Source organism: Orycteropus afer, unplaced genomic scaffold (genome assembly GCF_000298275.1).
Source record: "Orycteropus afer afer isolate SDZICR_OR568_19922 unplaced genomic scaffold, OryAfe1.0 scaffold00152, whole genome shotgun sequence".
In the NCBI taxonomy this organism is placed as follows: Eukaryota; Metazoa; Chordata; class Mammalia; order Tubulidentata; family Orycteropodidae; genus Orycteropus; species Orycteropus afer.
Genome location: NW_006921739.1, coordinates 239,169 through 256,624, shown reverse-complemented (window position 1 = coordinate 256,624; position 17,456 = coordinate 239,169). Strand labels below are relative to the sequence as shown.

Genomic DNA, 17,456 nt, shown 5'->3' with positions numbered 1-17,456 from the left:
CAGCTGCAGGGGCTGAGGAGCTCAAGGTTGGCAGGCGGTATATTGGCTGTTGACTCCAATGAATGATGAATCCAAGATCTCCAGGCCGAATGGTGGATTGTTCGCTCACAGACAGTTGTAGGAAGCACAACAGAATCTCAATTCACAGAAGAATGTCTCTTTTCCCAGGATGTCCATAAATATACTGGAAGCAGGCCACATCCCTAGGGAAACTCCCTTTCAATGGATTGGCTGCTGAAAACATATTCATTCATCTCATCCCATCAAGGGAATAACCACATCACAACTGCTTAAACCACACAGAATTGTGATCCAGCTAAGTTAACACACAGCTCCAACTATCACATCACCTCAGGAAGTGAAGGTCCCAAAAGCTTTACTCCATCCACATCATTAAGGTTGACTCTACTTTGAGGAAGGAGCTCTGATGGAGTAGCAGGTAAGACATTTGGCTGCTAACCCAAAGGTCAGTGGTTCAAACTCACCAGCTGCTCCATGGGAAGAAGAAGGCAATCTACTTTCATGAAGATTTACAGCCTCAAAAACCCATTGGGGGTTGCTATGAGTAGGAATCAACTTGATGGTAGTGGGTTTAGGTTTGACTTTTAGGAGGCAGGTCTTCCCCAGTCATATTTTCAGTGCCTTCCAACCTGAGGGCTTCATCTTCTGGCACTGTATCAGACACTGTTTCCCTTCTATTCATAAGGTTTTCAGTGGCCAATTTTTTTTTTTTTCAGAAATGAACCTGGCCATGCCCTTCTTCCTAGTCTGTCTTAGTCTGGAAGTTCTGCTGAAACTTGTCTACCATGGGCAACCCTGCTGGTATTTGAAATATCAATTACATAGCTTCCAACATCACAGCATCATGCAAGCCACCACAGCAGGACAAACTAACAGATGAATGTCGTGTGTGTGTGTATACACCACATTGTTACCAATATTTACCATTGTTGTTGTTGTTGTTATGTGCCATCAAGTTGGACCCAACTCATACCAACCCCTCCTTGGGTTTCCAAGGCAGTATCACTACAAAATAGATTGCCCCATCTTCCTTCCGAGGAGTGGCTGGTGGGTTTGAACCGCCAGCCTTCTGGTTAGCAGTCAAGTGCCTTAGGCACTATGTTACCAGAGTTCCCAATATTTACCATACTGGTGTGTGTGTGTGTGTGTGTGTATATATATATATATATATATATAACCAAACCTATTGCCATCAAGTTGATTCCAACTCATAGTGACTCTAGTGACTCCTAGAGGGTTTCCAAGGCTGTAAAGTCTTTATGGAACCACACTGCCTATATTTTTCCCACAGACTGGGTAGTGGCTTTGTACCACTGACCTTTTGGTTAGCAGCCCAATGCTTTAATCACAAGACAACCAGAGCTTTTATACATCTATATATATCCCCTGGATAGTGCAATTGGTTAAGATCTCAGCTGCTAACCGTGAGGCTGGAGGTTTGAGTCTGCCCAGAGGCATTTTGGAAGAAAGGCCTGGTGGTCTACTTCTGAAAAGCAGCCACTGAAAACCCTATCGAGTACAGTGCTACTCTGACACACATAGGATCAATCACCATGAATTGGAGTATTGGAGTTGACTCCATAGTAACTAGTTGGACTTGGATTTATATATATATATATATATACACATACATATATATACACACACACACATTTTATGTTACCTGTGTAATGATACAAGCTCATGGAGTCTCCATTACTCTGGAGTTATTTCAATAAGGTAACAGGGTCAATTAAAGACACTCCCTTGGGATCCATTCCACCTCACCCAAGAAGTGAGGTTCTGCCCTTGATTTGCCAGCCTTCTTAACTCCTAGCTTGTTGATTTCCCCTTTGCTCCCTCTCAAGGAGCTTCTCTCTTCCCTCTGCTTGTATTGTGGTCATTTAATTTCCTGCCATGCAAACTCTTTTAGTTGTATATAACCAATTCTATCTATTTTTCATAGACTTACCATTTTAATCAGTATGGTGTTGGTTGGCTTAACAATGGAACCTATTCTGTTTTCTGTCTCTAATTTTCTTCTCTCTCTGTTCATAAAATCATGGAGATGGGACAGATAGAAGTCACGCCACATTTAGTAACTAATTTTCATTTGCTTTTTTTATATTTAGTATTTTTATTATAAAATTAATATATGCTCATCTTGGTAAACAGTAGAGAATTATTGGAATTATCAATCCTATCTCCTGCTAACATAACAGTATGGTAAATATTCTTCCAGTTATTTTCTAGGCATTTACTAGAAATAATATAAAATACACACATCAACACACTCTATATACACAAATAGAATGCTACCAAAGATACTCTCTGCAATTTGACTTTTTTCATTTAATAGTAGTGTGATAATTTTCTACATCAGTTATTTCTGTCTATCATCCTTTTTGATACTTATAGTTTCATTAGTAAGAACACTTCTAGCTGCAAGTCACAGACACTCAACTCAAACTACCTCAAGCAAATAAATGAATGTCCTGGTTCACAAGAGCAGGGAGAAGAGAGGTGGGATTGGCATCAGGAAGGAATGAACCCAGGGGCCCAACAGTGTCATTAGGATTCCTTCAGTTTTCATTTCTTAGCACTGATGTTCTATTTTGGATTCTTTCTGTCTCAGAACAAAGCAAATTTGTTTACTCCATGGACTGGGAAGGGGAAAGTCATCCCTGCAGACACCTTCAGATCTGCCAAACTACTGGTTGCATGATCTGAGCTCATTACTCTGCCTTTCTAAAGGCAGACGAGTTCTGTACCCTAAGCATACTTCCTGGGGTCCACTCTCTTCAGCTCATCTCTGTGGTTCAGCCAGAGAACCATGCTGGTGTGGAAGTGGGAAGTCCAGTAAGGTGAAGGTCCTATTGGTGCAGAAGGTACAACTCCTTCTGGGAGAGAAACTGATCACAGTCTTGAAGGTCAACTGAGGGCACACTGCCTGAGTCTGGTATTGGGGAGCTGGTGCTAGGCCTTCATTTTACTGTGGGAGAAAAAGTGTCAATCTGCTTCCAGACAATGAAACCCTATGGGGTAATTCCGCTCTGTGCTATAAGGTAAACCATGTGTCACAATCGACTTGACAGCAATGGGTTTGGTTTGGTTTTCCTTATAAATCTTTGACCAGTTATTTTTCTCAGTGACCAAGTTAGGAAAATTTGCACTCTGTTTCTGAGACCAAAGGTGCTCTTTCAGGAATTACCACAATTATGCTTCATTCTTTCAAAATCATGCTTCAGAAATCTTAGCATACTGTGCCTGTTGGTGGAAATTTCTTAAAAATAAAGAATCCTGGGCCCTACCTCCTGATGCTGAGTCAGTAGATCTAAGGTAGGGCCCAGATTTTGATACTTTTAAACACACCTGATTTTATGATCAACCACGTTTGAGAAGGACAGAGACAAAAATCTTCTGGCATAATTCTGTTTGTTTAACTTCACTTTCCAAAGAACAGGAGCTGAGTGGGTGTTGGCTGCCTTTCTTACTGCATAAATGACCAGCCCTGGCCAGGTATACTGAACAGACAGGTGTGTTCATGCCCCTTTCCCGTTCTTACTCGGGTCAGAAATTTTTGTTCCTAGGTCTAAGATGGGCAACTGACTGCCACAAACTCTTAAGGCTTGACTACTAGCTGAAAGGGTGGTGGCTCAAACCTATCCAGATCACAGCCTTGAAAACCCTGTGGAACAGTTCTACTCTGCACACATGGGGTCACCGTGAGTTGGAATTAACTCAAGAGCAGTTAATAACAATAACACATGACTACAATAGGGAAAGATCCTGATTTTGTTGACTCTGAATCTTACACAATTTGGAGAGGCCTGGTGTAAGGAAAAGAAAATCAAAATATGAGTACAAAATTGAGTACAGTACCTAAGAAGCAGCCCATGCAAGTGAAAGATCCTACAAACTTAAACTTTGTTAACTTCATGGCAGATCTGCCTCTATACAGCATTCTTATTCTGGAATAAGTCAAAAGATTCTATTACTCAAATTGTCTTATTGTTGTTAGTTGTCATCAAGTCCTGCCCCCACTCATGATGTCTGCGCACAACATAACTGAAGACTACCCAGTCCTGCTCGATCTCCATGATCAGTTGCAGATCTGATCATTGGGTCAGATCCATAGGGTTTTTATTCACTAGATCTTCTGATATATTTGGTGAACTGAATTTTGGAAAAGAAAAGAAAGAAAAAAAAGATTAGATCATTTTGGCCTAAAACAGCCTGGAGCTGAATGTTTAACCACAGGACAATGTCATAGGCTTTTTTTGTTTGTTTGTTTGTTATTCCCTATATTTCCTGAAACTGTAGAAAGAACAGCAGGGTTCCCTTATGACCCAACCTCCCATACCTTTCTGACCACATCTTCTACTATTTTCCTCCTTGCTTGCTTCTGTTCAGACACACTGGCCTCCTTGTTCTTCTTCAAACATACCCAGCACACTCCTGCCTTAGGGCCTCTGTACTTGAGGTTCCTCTTCCTGAAATGATCTATCTCCACTTTATGGAAATGGACATTCAGGCTCGGTGAAGTTAAGTGCTTAAAACCAAATGATTAAAACCCAAGAAAATGGTATATAATGTTTTACCCACTAGCCTCACCTTTGAGTTCTCTCTTTCTTTCATACTGCTTTCAACTTGTCAGGAAAGCCTGTTGTTTCTACCTTCAAAATGTGTTCAGAGTTAGACCACTTCTCCCAGTCTCCACCTTCACCATTAAGGTGAAACTGCCACCATTTGTTGCCCTCATTACTACAATAGCCTCCCACCTGGCTTCCCTGCTTCTCCCCTCACCTCCTATAATCTATCTCAAAACAGCAGCCACAGTGATATTTATAAAATATAAGTTAGAACATGGCATTCCTTTACTGAAAACCTGCTAATGCATCACTATTTCCTCAAAAGTATAAGTCACTCTCTTCACAAAGGCTTGTAAAGATATACAGCTATGCTGTCCAAAATGGTAAACATTGGCTGCATGTGGCCAGGTGGAATTGTGATATAAAATACACACTGGATTTTGAAGACATAGTTTGAAAAAGAGAATGTAAAATATCTCATTAATAATTTTATGTTGATTAAATAATGAAATAATATTGGATAAATATAATATGTTATTAAAACTAATCTCACCTGTTTATTTTTACTTTTCTTTAATGTGGCTACTAGAAAATTTAAAATTACATATGTGGCCCAAATTTGTTTTTTGCATTATATTTTGATTAGACAATGCTGTTTTATAGCACTTGGTTCTCCCTTAAAACTTTTCTGATCTTGTCCCCTCCTCACACCTGTTCTTGTTCACACCTGTCCAGCCATACTAGCCTCCTTGCTGTTCCTCCAACATACCAAGCATGCTCCCACCTTAGGAACTTTGCACTTGCCGTTTCCTCTCTTGGGAAACTTTTCCTCTAGTTATCCGATGTGATAGTTGGAGCTGAGTGTCAACTTGGCTGGACCACAATTCTATGTGGTTTAACCAGCTGTGATGTGGTTATTCCCATCATGGGATCAGAGTATATATTTTGAGCAGCCAATCCATTGAAAGGGAGTTTCCCTAGGGGTATGGACTGCTTCCAATATATTTATGGACATCCTGGGAAAAGAGACACTCTTGTGTGCGTTGGGATCCTGTTGTGCTGCCTACAACTGTCCATGAGCAAACAATCCACCATTTGGCCTGGAGATCTTGGATTCATCATTTGTTGGAGTCAATAGCCAGTACACTGCCTGCCAACCTTGAGTTCATCAGCCCCTGCAGCTGCATGAGTCGGGAAAAGCCTCCAGTTTGACTTTTGATCCAAGAACTTGGGTCTTACCAGCTTCTATAAGTGTGCAAGCCATTTTCTTAAGATAAATTTCTCTTTCTCTGTATATATATATATGCTTTACTGGTTTTGCTTCTTTAGAGAACCCAACCTAACACATCTGAATGATTTGTTCCTTCACTAGACTTAATTCAAACTTTAGCTTCTCAATGAAGCCTTCCCTGGCCATCCCATGGAAAATCAAATCTCTTGCTAAATGAGTAATTTATTTTATAAGGATCAACACAAAGCTGGTTCCTATGAGGCAGAGGTTAAGGATGTCCCAAACGTCCAACTTTTCCAAACTGCTATACTCCCTTTAATATTCTCCTGCTGGTCTTTGCGTTCCATAATTTGCTGCATTGTCTCACAAAATTCACGAACCATACTTACAGTTAAGTGGTTTATTAGGGAAGTAACGGGTATAACTTGGGATCAGAAACAACTCAGAAGTAAGAGGAAATTACCCAGGCTACAGTTCATGTTTAGCATAGCTTCTTCTCATCCTGTACTGCTGGGCCCTGCTTGCGGCCTTCCAGGGCAAGTGTTACAATTCTTAGCTCAGTGGGATAAGCAAGCCCCACTGTAGCCATCTGCCATGAGCATCCTGGTTCCTGCCATCTCACACAGCTATTGCTCATGCTATTGCTCATGCTATTGCTGTTTCTTACTGCCTTTTGTGTTACAACTCCCTCTCTCTAGCTCCTGGGTCTAGGAGGTTCTCAACACAGTGACCCTGGGTCCAAAGGATGCACATCACTCCTGTCTCTTTTCTTGGTGGCAGTAAGGTCCACCTTTTCCACCTCTGGGGTGGTTCATTTTAATTCTAGTGGGATGGAAAAACTGACCAATCCTCTTGTTAGAGATCCATAAACCTTACTTTCATAGTCTCACCTTTACTATGATGCCATGCACCTTATTTGTATTATTATCAAATTGTTCAACCCCTTGGTTGGCCACAAGCATCTTATTTGCATGGTCTCACCCAATCTTTTGGTGGGAGTTACAAGACCATGGCTAGAAAGACCATATAAAAGCATTCCATAGCACTGCACTTGCCTACCCTAGCCCTTATTCACTAAGTCCCTTTCCTGTTTTATTTATTGTCATAGCATTTGTCACCATATAACACACTATATATTTTACTTACTTATTTTTTTTATTCTCCGGCTCCCCTTCTAGAATTGGCAAGGTCAGATAGCTCATAGTAGGTGCTCAATAAATATTTATTGAATGAAATATGGGATGAAGCTTAACCACTTAATTTTGCAGATGAAAAAACTGAGGATGAGTAGTTTGTTCAGAATTGCTCAGCTTGTTAGGGGCAAAATGGATGCACTGTCAGTAAGATCAAATATTATTGACCAGAAATTCAGGTGCCACCATGTAGGTCCTAGCCCTTTAATTGTATTTGTTTTCTTCACTGTACTCTGTCCACATTTTTATGCCTCTTTTTAAGCCTTGTACACTAGAGATAGAATTCAAAAAGAAAGAAGAACCTACTCTCAGAAATACTTCACCTCATTCTCCTCAAGGATGAACTTTAAGATTCTTTTTAGCTCCAAGGCTAAGCCTTTGAGATTTTTTTTCTTTATTCTGTATAGTAATAATGGGTCTATCTGGAAAGAAAAAAAAAAGATATCGTATGTTTGATTATGTAATAAAATATTTAAATCATAGCCTGAAGGATTTAAGCTATTTATTCCATTCATCAACATACGTTTACTGACACTAATACCAGTCAGTTAGACACTGTTTTAAGTGATGGGACTAAACAGAGAAATGTGATGTGTTCCTCAAGATACTAACAATCTGGATTTTTTTCCTTTTTTGTACTAACAGTTTTTTGTAGTGGAGTGGTGAGGACAAACAAATATAAGATTTATTAATTCGTATGGCTTCTATAACAAGTTACCATGAAGTTAGTGGCTTTAAACAAAACAAATTTATTTGCTTACAGTTCTTGTTGTCAGAAGTCTGAAATAAGTTTCCCTGGTCTTAAGTCAAGGTGTTGGTAGGGCTGTATTCCTTCTGGAGGCTTTGAGGAGAAAATCTGTCTCCTTGCCTTCTTCAGCTTCTAATGGCTACCTGTATGCCCTGGTTTGTAGCTTCTTCCTTCATCTTCTAAGCACATCTCTCCAGGTCCTGCTTTTGTCTTCACATCGCCTTCTTCTCTCACTCTGACTCCTCTTGCTTCTCTCTTATAGGGACTGTTGTTTTTATGTCAGGCCTACCTAGATGATACAAGATAATCTCCCTACTTCAAGATTATCAATTTAATCACATTCTACAAAGTCCCTTTTTCCATATATCACAGTATTCACAGGTTCTGGGAATTAGGATGTAGGCATTGAGTTGTTGTTAGTTGCCATTGAGTCTGCTCTGACTCATGGCATGAGTCCCAAGCATGATACACTTCTCCAGGGAGTGATCCCTTCTGACAACATGACCACAGTAGGCAAGACGAAGTCTGGCCATTCTTGTTTCCAAGGAGGATTCCAGCTGCACTTCTTCCAGGACAGATCTGTTAGTTCTTCTGGAAGGCCATGGTACTTTCAGCATTCTACTCCAACATCACAACTCAAAAGCATCAACTCTTCTTTGGTCTTCCTTACTCATTCTCCAGCTTTCACATGCCTATGAGGTGACTGAAAATATCATGGCTTGGGTTAGGCATACCTTAGTCTTCAAAGAGACATCTTTGCTCTTCAGAACTTGCAAGAGGTATTTTGCCACAGATTTGCCCAGTGCAATACGTCATCTGATGTCTTGACTGCTGCTTCCATGTGTGTTGATTGTGGAACCAAGTAATATGAAGTCTTTGATAACTTCAGTCTTTTCTCCATTTATCGTGATGCTGCTTATTGGTCCCTTGTGAGGATTTTCATTTTCTTTATGTTGAGGTGTAACCCATACTGCAGACTGTAGTCTTTAATCTTCATGAGTAAGTGCTTCAAGTGATAAGTCTAGACCATGTATAAAGGAAAGTGCAAGGGAAAGGAGGTGTAATGACGAGAATGTTGGCATTAGTTAGCTACTGCTGCACAACAAATTACCCCAAAATTCAGCAGCTTAAAACAATAAACAGTTGCTATCTCACACAGTTTCTGAGGGTCAAGGATGCAGAATCTTCTTCACTGAATGATTCTGCCTTAGAGACTTTCCTGAAGTTGCAGTCCTGTTGGCTGGGGCTGCAGTCATGTGAAGGGGCTGGAGAATTAGAATCCCAGCTCACTCTTGTGACTTTTGGAAGGAGGCTTCAGTTCCTTGTGATGTGGGCCTCTTCATTGGGTTGACCACATGACATGACATCTGCCTTCTGTTAGATCAAGTGATTTAAGAAAGAGCCCAGGATAGAAGCCATAGCCGTTTATAACCTAATCTGAGAAATGACATACCATCACTTCTGCCGTTGTACTTGTCACGTGGACCAACCGTGGTACAATGTGGAAAGGGACTATGCAAGAGTGTGAGTACTAGGTGGCAGGAATTACTGGGGCTCATCGTAGAGACTGGCTGCTATTCTTGGGATTGCAAGCAGTTTTCCATTGCTGGAATGTAGGGCAATAATGAAAGAGTAGTAGGAGATGAGGTTTGGCATGAGAAGGGGTGGCTAGACCATGAATCTTTCAGTGATGGGAAGCTAATGCAGAGGGAGGAAGACCCTGGGTGGCACAAATAGTTAATGCACTTGGCTGTTTATCAAAAGGTTGTTGGAGGTTCAAGTCCACCCAGAGTCATCTAAAAAGAAAGACTTGGTGATCTCCTTCAGAAAAAGCAGCAACCACTGAAAAACCTATGGAGCACAGTCCACTCTGATACATATGGGGACACTATGAATTGGTGTTGACTCAATGACAGCTGGTGGTGCTGATTAATCAGGGGGTTGATATGACCAAATTGATTTTTAGAATGATCACTGTGGTAAGGGTGTGTGGAGGGTAGAGAGATAGCAAGGAGATTTGGGAGAAAGAGTGGTTAAGAGGCTATTGCAGGAGAGAAAGAAGGCTTGGTATAAGGCAATAGTGGTCAAGGAGTAATGAGGACAAAGGTTTAAGAATGTATCAGGAGGTGGAATACTGGTGGAGAGGCACAGAGTGGGGAGGTGTCTCAGGATGACTGCCAGGTTGCTGATTTGTATGAGGATAATAATTTTAAACAACAAACAAAACTCACTGCCATTGAGTCAAATCCGCCTCATAGCTAACATTAAATGAATACAAGAAGAAGGGCAAGTTTAATACAGAGGGTACAAAGAGTTAAGATGCCTAAATTTGAACATATTGAGTCTGAGCTACTTATGTGACATTCAGGTATAAAAAGAACTAATGGGTAGTTGAATGGAATAAACTAAATGATTAAGTGCTTTACTACTAGCCTGAAGGTTGGCAGTTCAAACTCACCCAGAGGCTCCTTGGAAGATGGGCCTGGTGATCTGCTTCAGAATGGTCACAGCCTTGAAAACCTTATGGGACAGTTCTAGTCTGCACACATGGGATCACCATGAGTCAGAATCAACTCAACAGCAACTAACAACAATAAAACAAGCTACAGCAAGAGCTTTTAAGCATTTGTCAAGGAAGCCTGTGCAGTCTGGCCAGAGAAGAGTTCTTCTCACTTTGTGTTGGTCTTATGTCTCTAAGACTAAATCAGGTGTCATTTTCCAGACACTATTGTCATATTATCATCATCATCAAAACTACCATTTATTGAGTGCTTGCTGTATACCACACTCTATGTAATCACTTTGCATGCATTGATTTCATTTCATCTCCACACTAACACTGTGAGGTACATAATGTTTTTATTCCCATTTTACAGATGAAGAAACAGTCTTAGCTAGTTTAAGTACATTGTTCAAGGTTATATAGCTAGTAAGTGATGGAGACAGGCTTCAAATCTGGATCATCTGAGTGTAGACCCTTGCCCTTAACTGAACAGTTATCTACAGGGTGATTTATAGAATGAGAGCCACTTTCCAGCAGGAGTGAGAGGCTGTAGATAAATAAAGCAGGAGGAAGGTCAGGAATGCACATATACGATGATGTAAAGAACACAGCTGGTGGTGTGTCAGATGTCCTCTTCCTATTTAATATATAGAGATGTTGGCATATTGGCAATGTTTTGTAAGCTTTTTCCTGGGACTTTATTCCCATTTTACTGTGGTTTCTGGAAAAAAAAAAATGCAAGGGATGCTTGCATTCACTTTTAAAAAAGCTATTCAATTTTTTGTCATAAGAAAGTACCAGTGCCCTCCATTGGACAGATGGCTTTTCAGGATTAGGACTGATGCAAAGGGAGTTTTACCTCAGTGACATTTTTCATTAGGAAGGAGAAAAGGGAGTGGGTGGTGAAGGATGTCAGACAGAGCATGTCTTTCTCTGAGGTGGGTTCCACAAAGGCAGATAGATTGGTCTGGAAATAGCTATCAGCCATTTCCTTATGTCGAACTTAAAAAAAATAATAAAGAAAGAAAGAAAAGAAATAGGTTCCCACAGCTAAGATTATACTGTGGAATTTAAGAAGAAATAAAGAGGATACCAGGCATGTGTACCTTCATAAATGGCTGCTAGATTAGTCACTGTCCAGGAAAAGATCCAAACTCAGCACTCAGGGCCACTGCAGATGAGAGTCTGCAAACACAGAGTCCCATCAATAGGCAAGAGAACCTTCACAGCTTCTCTGTGATTGTCTGGAATTTCCCCGAGAAAGGAAAAGTAAGGCTAAATATAGCCTTTCACCTTGAAATATCATAAAGGTAATAAAAACAGGGCTTGGTGGGTGGTGACAGGTTGGTTTGCAATGCTTCCACTTCACATTTTATGTGAGTTTCCAAGCAACAGATCTTTTTGAAACTAGAGAAGTAGGGAAGTGAGTGATGAGTTGACATAGCAGAGGTTTGGCCATTAGGTGCACCAAACAACTTTGAACAGGAGAATGGTTTGCTCCATCCCTGCCCCTGTTGTATAGTCAGCTCCATCTGCTCTCTCTCTGCCATGCTGCCCATTATCCTGCCTCTTCATCTCCCTCCCATAACCCTCAGGGCCTTGGGAAATCCATAGCACATATTAACTTGTTTATCACTGCTTCTTTCCTTGCCTTTACTGGTACATGAACACATGTCATATATTTACTGCCAGCCAATGTTAGTAGAAAAATTTATTTCACCCTAATTTCCTTTGTTACCTGTTGGCTAAGTAGATAAAACAGTTCAATTTAGGGGAGTTCTAAATTCTAGTTATTGCTGATGTCGGATGGATCTTGGCTGAAAGCAAAGAATACCAGAAAGATGTTTACCTGTGTTTTGTTAGCTATGCAATAGCATTCAACTATGTGGATCATAAAAAATTATGGATAACATTTCAAAGAATGGGAATTCCAGAACACTTAATTATGCTCATGAGGAACCTGTGCATACACCAAGAGGCAGTTGTTTGAACAGAAGAAGAGGATACTGCATGGTTTAAAATCAGGGAGGGTGTGCTTGTATCCCTTCACCATACTTATTCAATCCATATGCTGAGCAAATAATCCAAGAAGATGAACTACATGAAGAAAAATGCTGCATCAGGATTAGAGGAAGATTCATCAATGACCTGCAATATATAGATGACACAACCTTGCTCGCTGAAAGTGAAGATGACTTGCAGCACCTATACTGATAAGATCAAAAATGACAGTCTTCAGTGTGGATTACACCTCAACGTAAAGAAAATGAAAATCCTCACAACTGGACCATTAAGGAACGTTATAATAAATGGAGAAAAGATTGAAGTTGTCAAGGATTTTATTTTTCTTGGATCCATAATCAACACCCATGGAAATAATAGTCAAGATATCAGATGTATTGCACTGGGCAAATCTGCTGCAGACAATTTCTTTAAAGTGTTAGGAAGCAAAGGTGTCTCTTTGAAGACTAAGGTGCTCCTGACCCAAGCATGGTATTTTTCAATCACCTCATATGACAGCAGTGGGTTTGGTTTTTTATATGCATGTGAAAACTGGACAGTGAATAAGGAAGATCAAGGAAGATTGATGCCTTTGAATTGTGGTGTTGGTGAAGAATACTGAAAATACCATGGACTACCAGAAGAACGAAAAAATCTGTCCTGGAGGAAGTACAGCAGAAATGCTTGGAAGTGAGAATGGCCAGATTTTGTATCACAGACTTTGGTTATCTTGTGAGAAGGGACCAGTTCCTCGAGACAGATGTCATGGTTGGTAAAGTGGAGGGTCAGAGAAAATGGGGAAGACCTTCAACAAGACTGATTGACACAGTGGCTACAGTGATGGGCTCAGGTATAACAAGGATTGTGAGGATGGCACTGGAGGATGGCAGTGTTTTGTTCTGTTGTACATAGAGTGGTTATGAGTCAGAGCTGACTTGATGGTGCCTAACAACAGCAAGTTCTAATTAAGTCATTATTCAACTTCAGGACACAACTCTCCCTCTTGTGCATAGCCCATGAGACTTAACAGAATTTCTGGTTCTGCTTTTGGGTTATGAAATATTACTACTTAATTTATGCTGTGCTGTGTTGAAGGCCTGATCTCCTTAGCAACCCATTACTAGGATGAATTTATTACCAAATATTAAAACAAAACTTTCCAGAAGATTGAATTAGGGATGGCAATGTTTTATCTTCTACCACCTGTCTATCAATTTGTTGAACTGTGTGATAGCTTGCATGTTGCTATGATGCTAGAAGCTATGTTATCAGAAGGATGGTGGACAGATTTCAGTGGAGCTTCTTGAGACAGACTAGGAAGAAAGGCCTGGTGATGTACTTCTAACAATTAGCCAATGAAACCCTATGGATCACAGAATATTGTCCACACTTTGCCTGCCTTATTTTGGGTATATGATCAAGATGGATTGAGCTCTGGAGAACAACATCATGCTTGATAAACTGGAGGGCCAGTGAAGGCAAGGAGAACCCTCAGTGAGATGATTGACACAATGGCCACTCCAATGGACTAAAATTATGCCAACAATCACGAAGATGGTATGTTCTGTTATACATGATGTCACTGTGAGTCAGAGTCAACTTGACGGCAACTGATGACAACAACATGTCTTATCTTTACCAACTGAGTTTTTTTCTCAACTAATTTTAAATGCATAATACTTTTTACTTGTATTCCATTATTCAGTGAAATATATATTAAAGGAAAAAATTATAAAATTCCTGCAGTCTAGATTAGCAATTAATATATGATGCTTAGGAGCCTATCAATATGCTTGTTTATACTAAAGTTGTAAAAATGCATAACTTCACATAAATAGGCTAAGGAAAGCAAAACCAGTATTTAAACTTCTTAACCAGAAACTAATCTACATCCCAGGAGGACCACAAAAATAAAGTCAAATGCTGAATATATGAAGATTTATGTGACAAGCTAGCATTTCATTGCCACAAATTATATTACTAAGTCAGCTACGGGAAATCAGCTCAGGGCAAGAAAGGATTATGCCAGTCAACAAACTCAGCCTTCCTTTTGAAAATCTTCTACCAGCCCCCATCACGGGAACATTTCAGATTCTGAATGGTCAGCACCTACTAGACTTGAGGATTAAGATATTAGCAAATGTTGGAAGAGCTGAGGAAAGAGCAGCATGGATTTATCTTATATCTTTTTCAAAAGCTGAGCAAGACCTTAGTAATAATTTTTTTGTTTGTACAACTTGTTCATATTTTCTGTAATTTATCATCTTACTATTATAAACTTTCCACCACCCGTCTGTCACTTTGTCTCACTGTGGTGGCTTGCGTGCTGCTATGATGCTGGAAGCTATACTACCAGTGTTTCAAATACTGGCAGGATCACCCATGGTGGATGGGTTTCAGCAGAGCTTCCAGACTAAAACAGACTAGCAAAACAGCCTGTTGATCTACTTCAAAAAATTAACCAATGAAAACCCTATGGATCACAATAGAATATTGTTTGATATTGTGCTGGAAAATGAGCCCCCTCGGTTGAAGACACTCAAACTATACAAGAATGGACTCAAAAAACCCAATAATCATGAAGGTGGCTCAGGACTGAGGTCAGCAATGGCCACTAAGAACATTATAAACTTTGCCTGATGGAGATAACATTTTATGCTATTCATAAAATAGACCTTTCTGAGATGTTTTCAGGCATCTGTAACATGTTTGGTATTCTCTCTCTTCTCAGGGACACACACCTCTATCTCTGGGAGAGGAAGCACCTCAAATGCACATGAGAGAAATACTCAGGTTGGTGTTTTTTGCATCTGAGATCCAACTAGAAACATCCACAGAAGCCCCTCACCTCATTCTGAGTTAACTTGCTCTAATTTAGCACATCTTCTCCTTCCAATTTGTCATCTTGTTAATTTTTCCAGTTTAACGACTCTGTTCTAAGTGATGAGATTCCTTTATCTTCCTTCTTTTATATCTCCTGTTTGGTCTCTTACTCTTTGATCTTCCTCTACTGACCTTTTCTGCTCAGCCCAGGATTCCTGCAATATGCCCCTGGGGTCACTGCTGCAGTGAGCTTCTGGTCCCTCTCCTATCAAGCCCACCTCAGTGTTTCAAAGAGACCAAGTTGTAGGTTTCTTGCTGTGGTTGGAGTTTCTCACTCTCCAGGTTACTTGGGTCCCAGGTGAGATGGCATGTACTATCAGTGGCCTTCTTCCTGACCAGCCAGGCCCAGAAGCAAAGCACTCACATGCAGAAAGGTCTTCCCTGCTCAGAAAACATGCTGAGGTCTAGCCTGAGACAGGACCTATGTACCACATAGGTAGAGTGGCACACAATGTGGTCTAGGAAATGAACGCTCACCTTGACAGTCACCTGACCTATGACCTTGTCAGGGAAATCACATCCCCAGAAGTAACACTTGGAGTCCCAAAGCTTTTATATTGCGATTTATATCTCCCTACAGCCACTCCTCGAAGGAAGATGGGGCAATCTACTTCCGTAGTGATACTGCCTCAGAAACCCAAGGAGGGGTCGCTATGAGTTGGGTTCGACTCGACGGCGTGTAACAACAACAACATACCATTGAGGTCTTTTTAATCTCCCTGTGATTCCACTATTTGTGGACTTGGTTGACAAAGGATCTATTGCTGGGATGTGGACTCTCTTGTGTCCCTGTTCAGATGTCTGCTCTATTGTCCTGGACATGCTGACCAAGATGTCTTTTTGTTTTCTCTTCAGGATAATTCCAGATAATGGATTCTACTTTGTATAACTGATCACTTGGCTTCCCATCTACATTGCCTGGGAGGCAAGGGTAAAAATTATTTTCTGCTTCTGGACCCTCTTGAAGCGATTTCATGTATACATACCACAGCCTGCCCCTATGCTAACGAACAAGTGAAATTTTGTGAAACCACTTGCTGCCAGAGTTGAGCCACTATAACATTTGCATATAATATACAAAACATAAGAAACCCTGGTGGCTCAGTGTAAGCACTTGGCTGCTAACTGAAAGTTTGGAGGTTCGAACCCACCAGCCGTGCTAAGGGAGAAAGACGTGGCAGTTTGCTTCTGTAAAGAATACAGCCTTGAGGCAATTCTACTCTGCCCTACAGAGTTGCTAGGAGTTGGAATTGACTAGATGGCCACAAGTTTATTCAGAACAAGCCCCCTTTCATCACAACTCTAGTACTTACCACTCCTAGGCAGTCAAAAGGAAAGGCAAAAGGAAGGGCACATTATATAAAGGACACATCCTGATTCCCCTGAAACAGGCCAGGAAGACTTTCAAGGTCACAATCAAAGAGGAACACAATTTGGGGGTTCAGCTCCACCCATCTATAAGCAAGAGAATAGATAGTTGGATCAAACTAATCAATCTGATCACCTTCCCTATTCCAAATTTCTGGGATGCTAAGCTATGTTTTGCCATCTTTCTGCAAATTGCTACCTGAAGGTCCTCATACTGTACTCTACATAACCCTACTCTGTGGTAGAGATCAGAAAATACATAACATGGATTAATCTGGACTCTTGATAGTATCAGAACTTGTAACACTTTTGGCAGAATGGTAGAGGTATGGGCCACAGAATTGCACTGAAGATTCCACAGCTCAACTCCAATAGCCACTGTACCAGGAAAATTCCAACCTAAACCCAGGCTCAAATCTCCCAACACTGGAAGGCAAGTGTTTTTTAAGAAAGTCTTGCTAATCATATATTTTTGGCTTTTTTCATAGTAAGCAAGTAAAATCTTCTTGAGTTATAGTAATAAAGAGTAATTTGTTAGAAGAATGCTTGTGTTATGGATTGAATCGTGTCCCTCAAAAAGTTATGTTGAAGTCTTAACCTCTGTATCTGTGAATGTGACCCTGCTGGAAATAGGGTCTTTGAAGAAGTGAACAATTAGTTTAACATGAGTTCATATTAAAGTAGTGTGTATCCTAATTCTTATGACTAATGTCTTTGTAGAAGAGAAGCTATACAGGCAGGAAGGCAGAGAAGGATACCATGTGACCTTGCATCTGTGAGCCAAGGGATACCTGGAGCTACCAGAAGCTAAGAGAGAGGCATGGAGATCTCTCAGAGACTTAAGAAAGCTGATACCCTGATTTGGACTACTAGCCTCCAGTATTGCTAGACAATAAATTTCTGTTCTCATAAGTTACCCTATTTGTGGTATTTTGTT

General features: G+C 40.6%; 1 protein-coding gene across 1 annotated transcript in view; it reads right to left on the bottom strand.

Moving 5' to 3' along the window:
• SAMD13 (sterile alpha motif domain containing 13) overlaps positions 1 to 15,973 on the bottom strand; it is a 97,473-nt gene extending 81,500 nt beyond the window's left edge. The window contains exon 1 of the mRNA XM_042781692.1: positions 15,849 to 15,973. Coding sequence (XP_042637626.1) covers positions 15,849 to 15,973 — 125 coding nt within the window. The remainder of the gene's footprint in view (positions 1 to 15,848) is intronic.
• Positions 15,974 to 17,456: the final 1,483 nt, after the last annotated feature.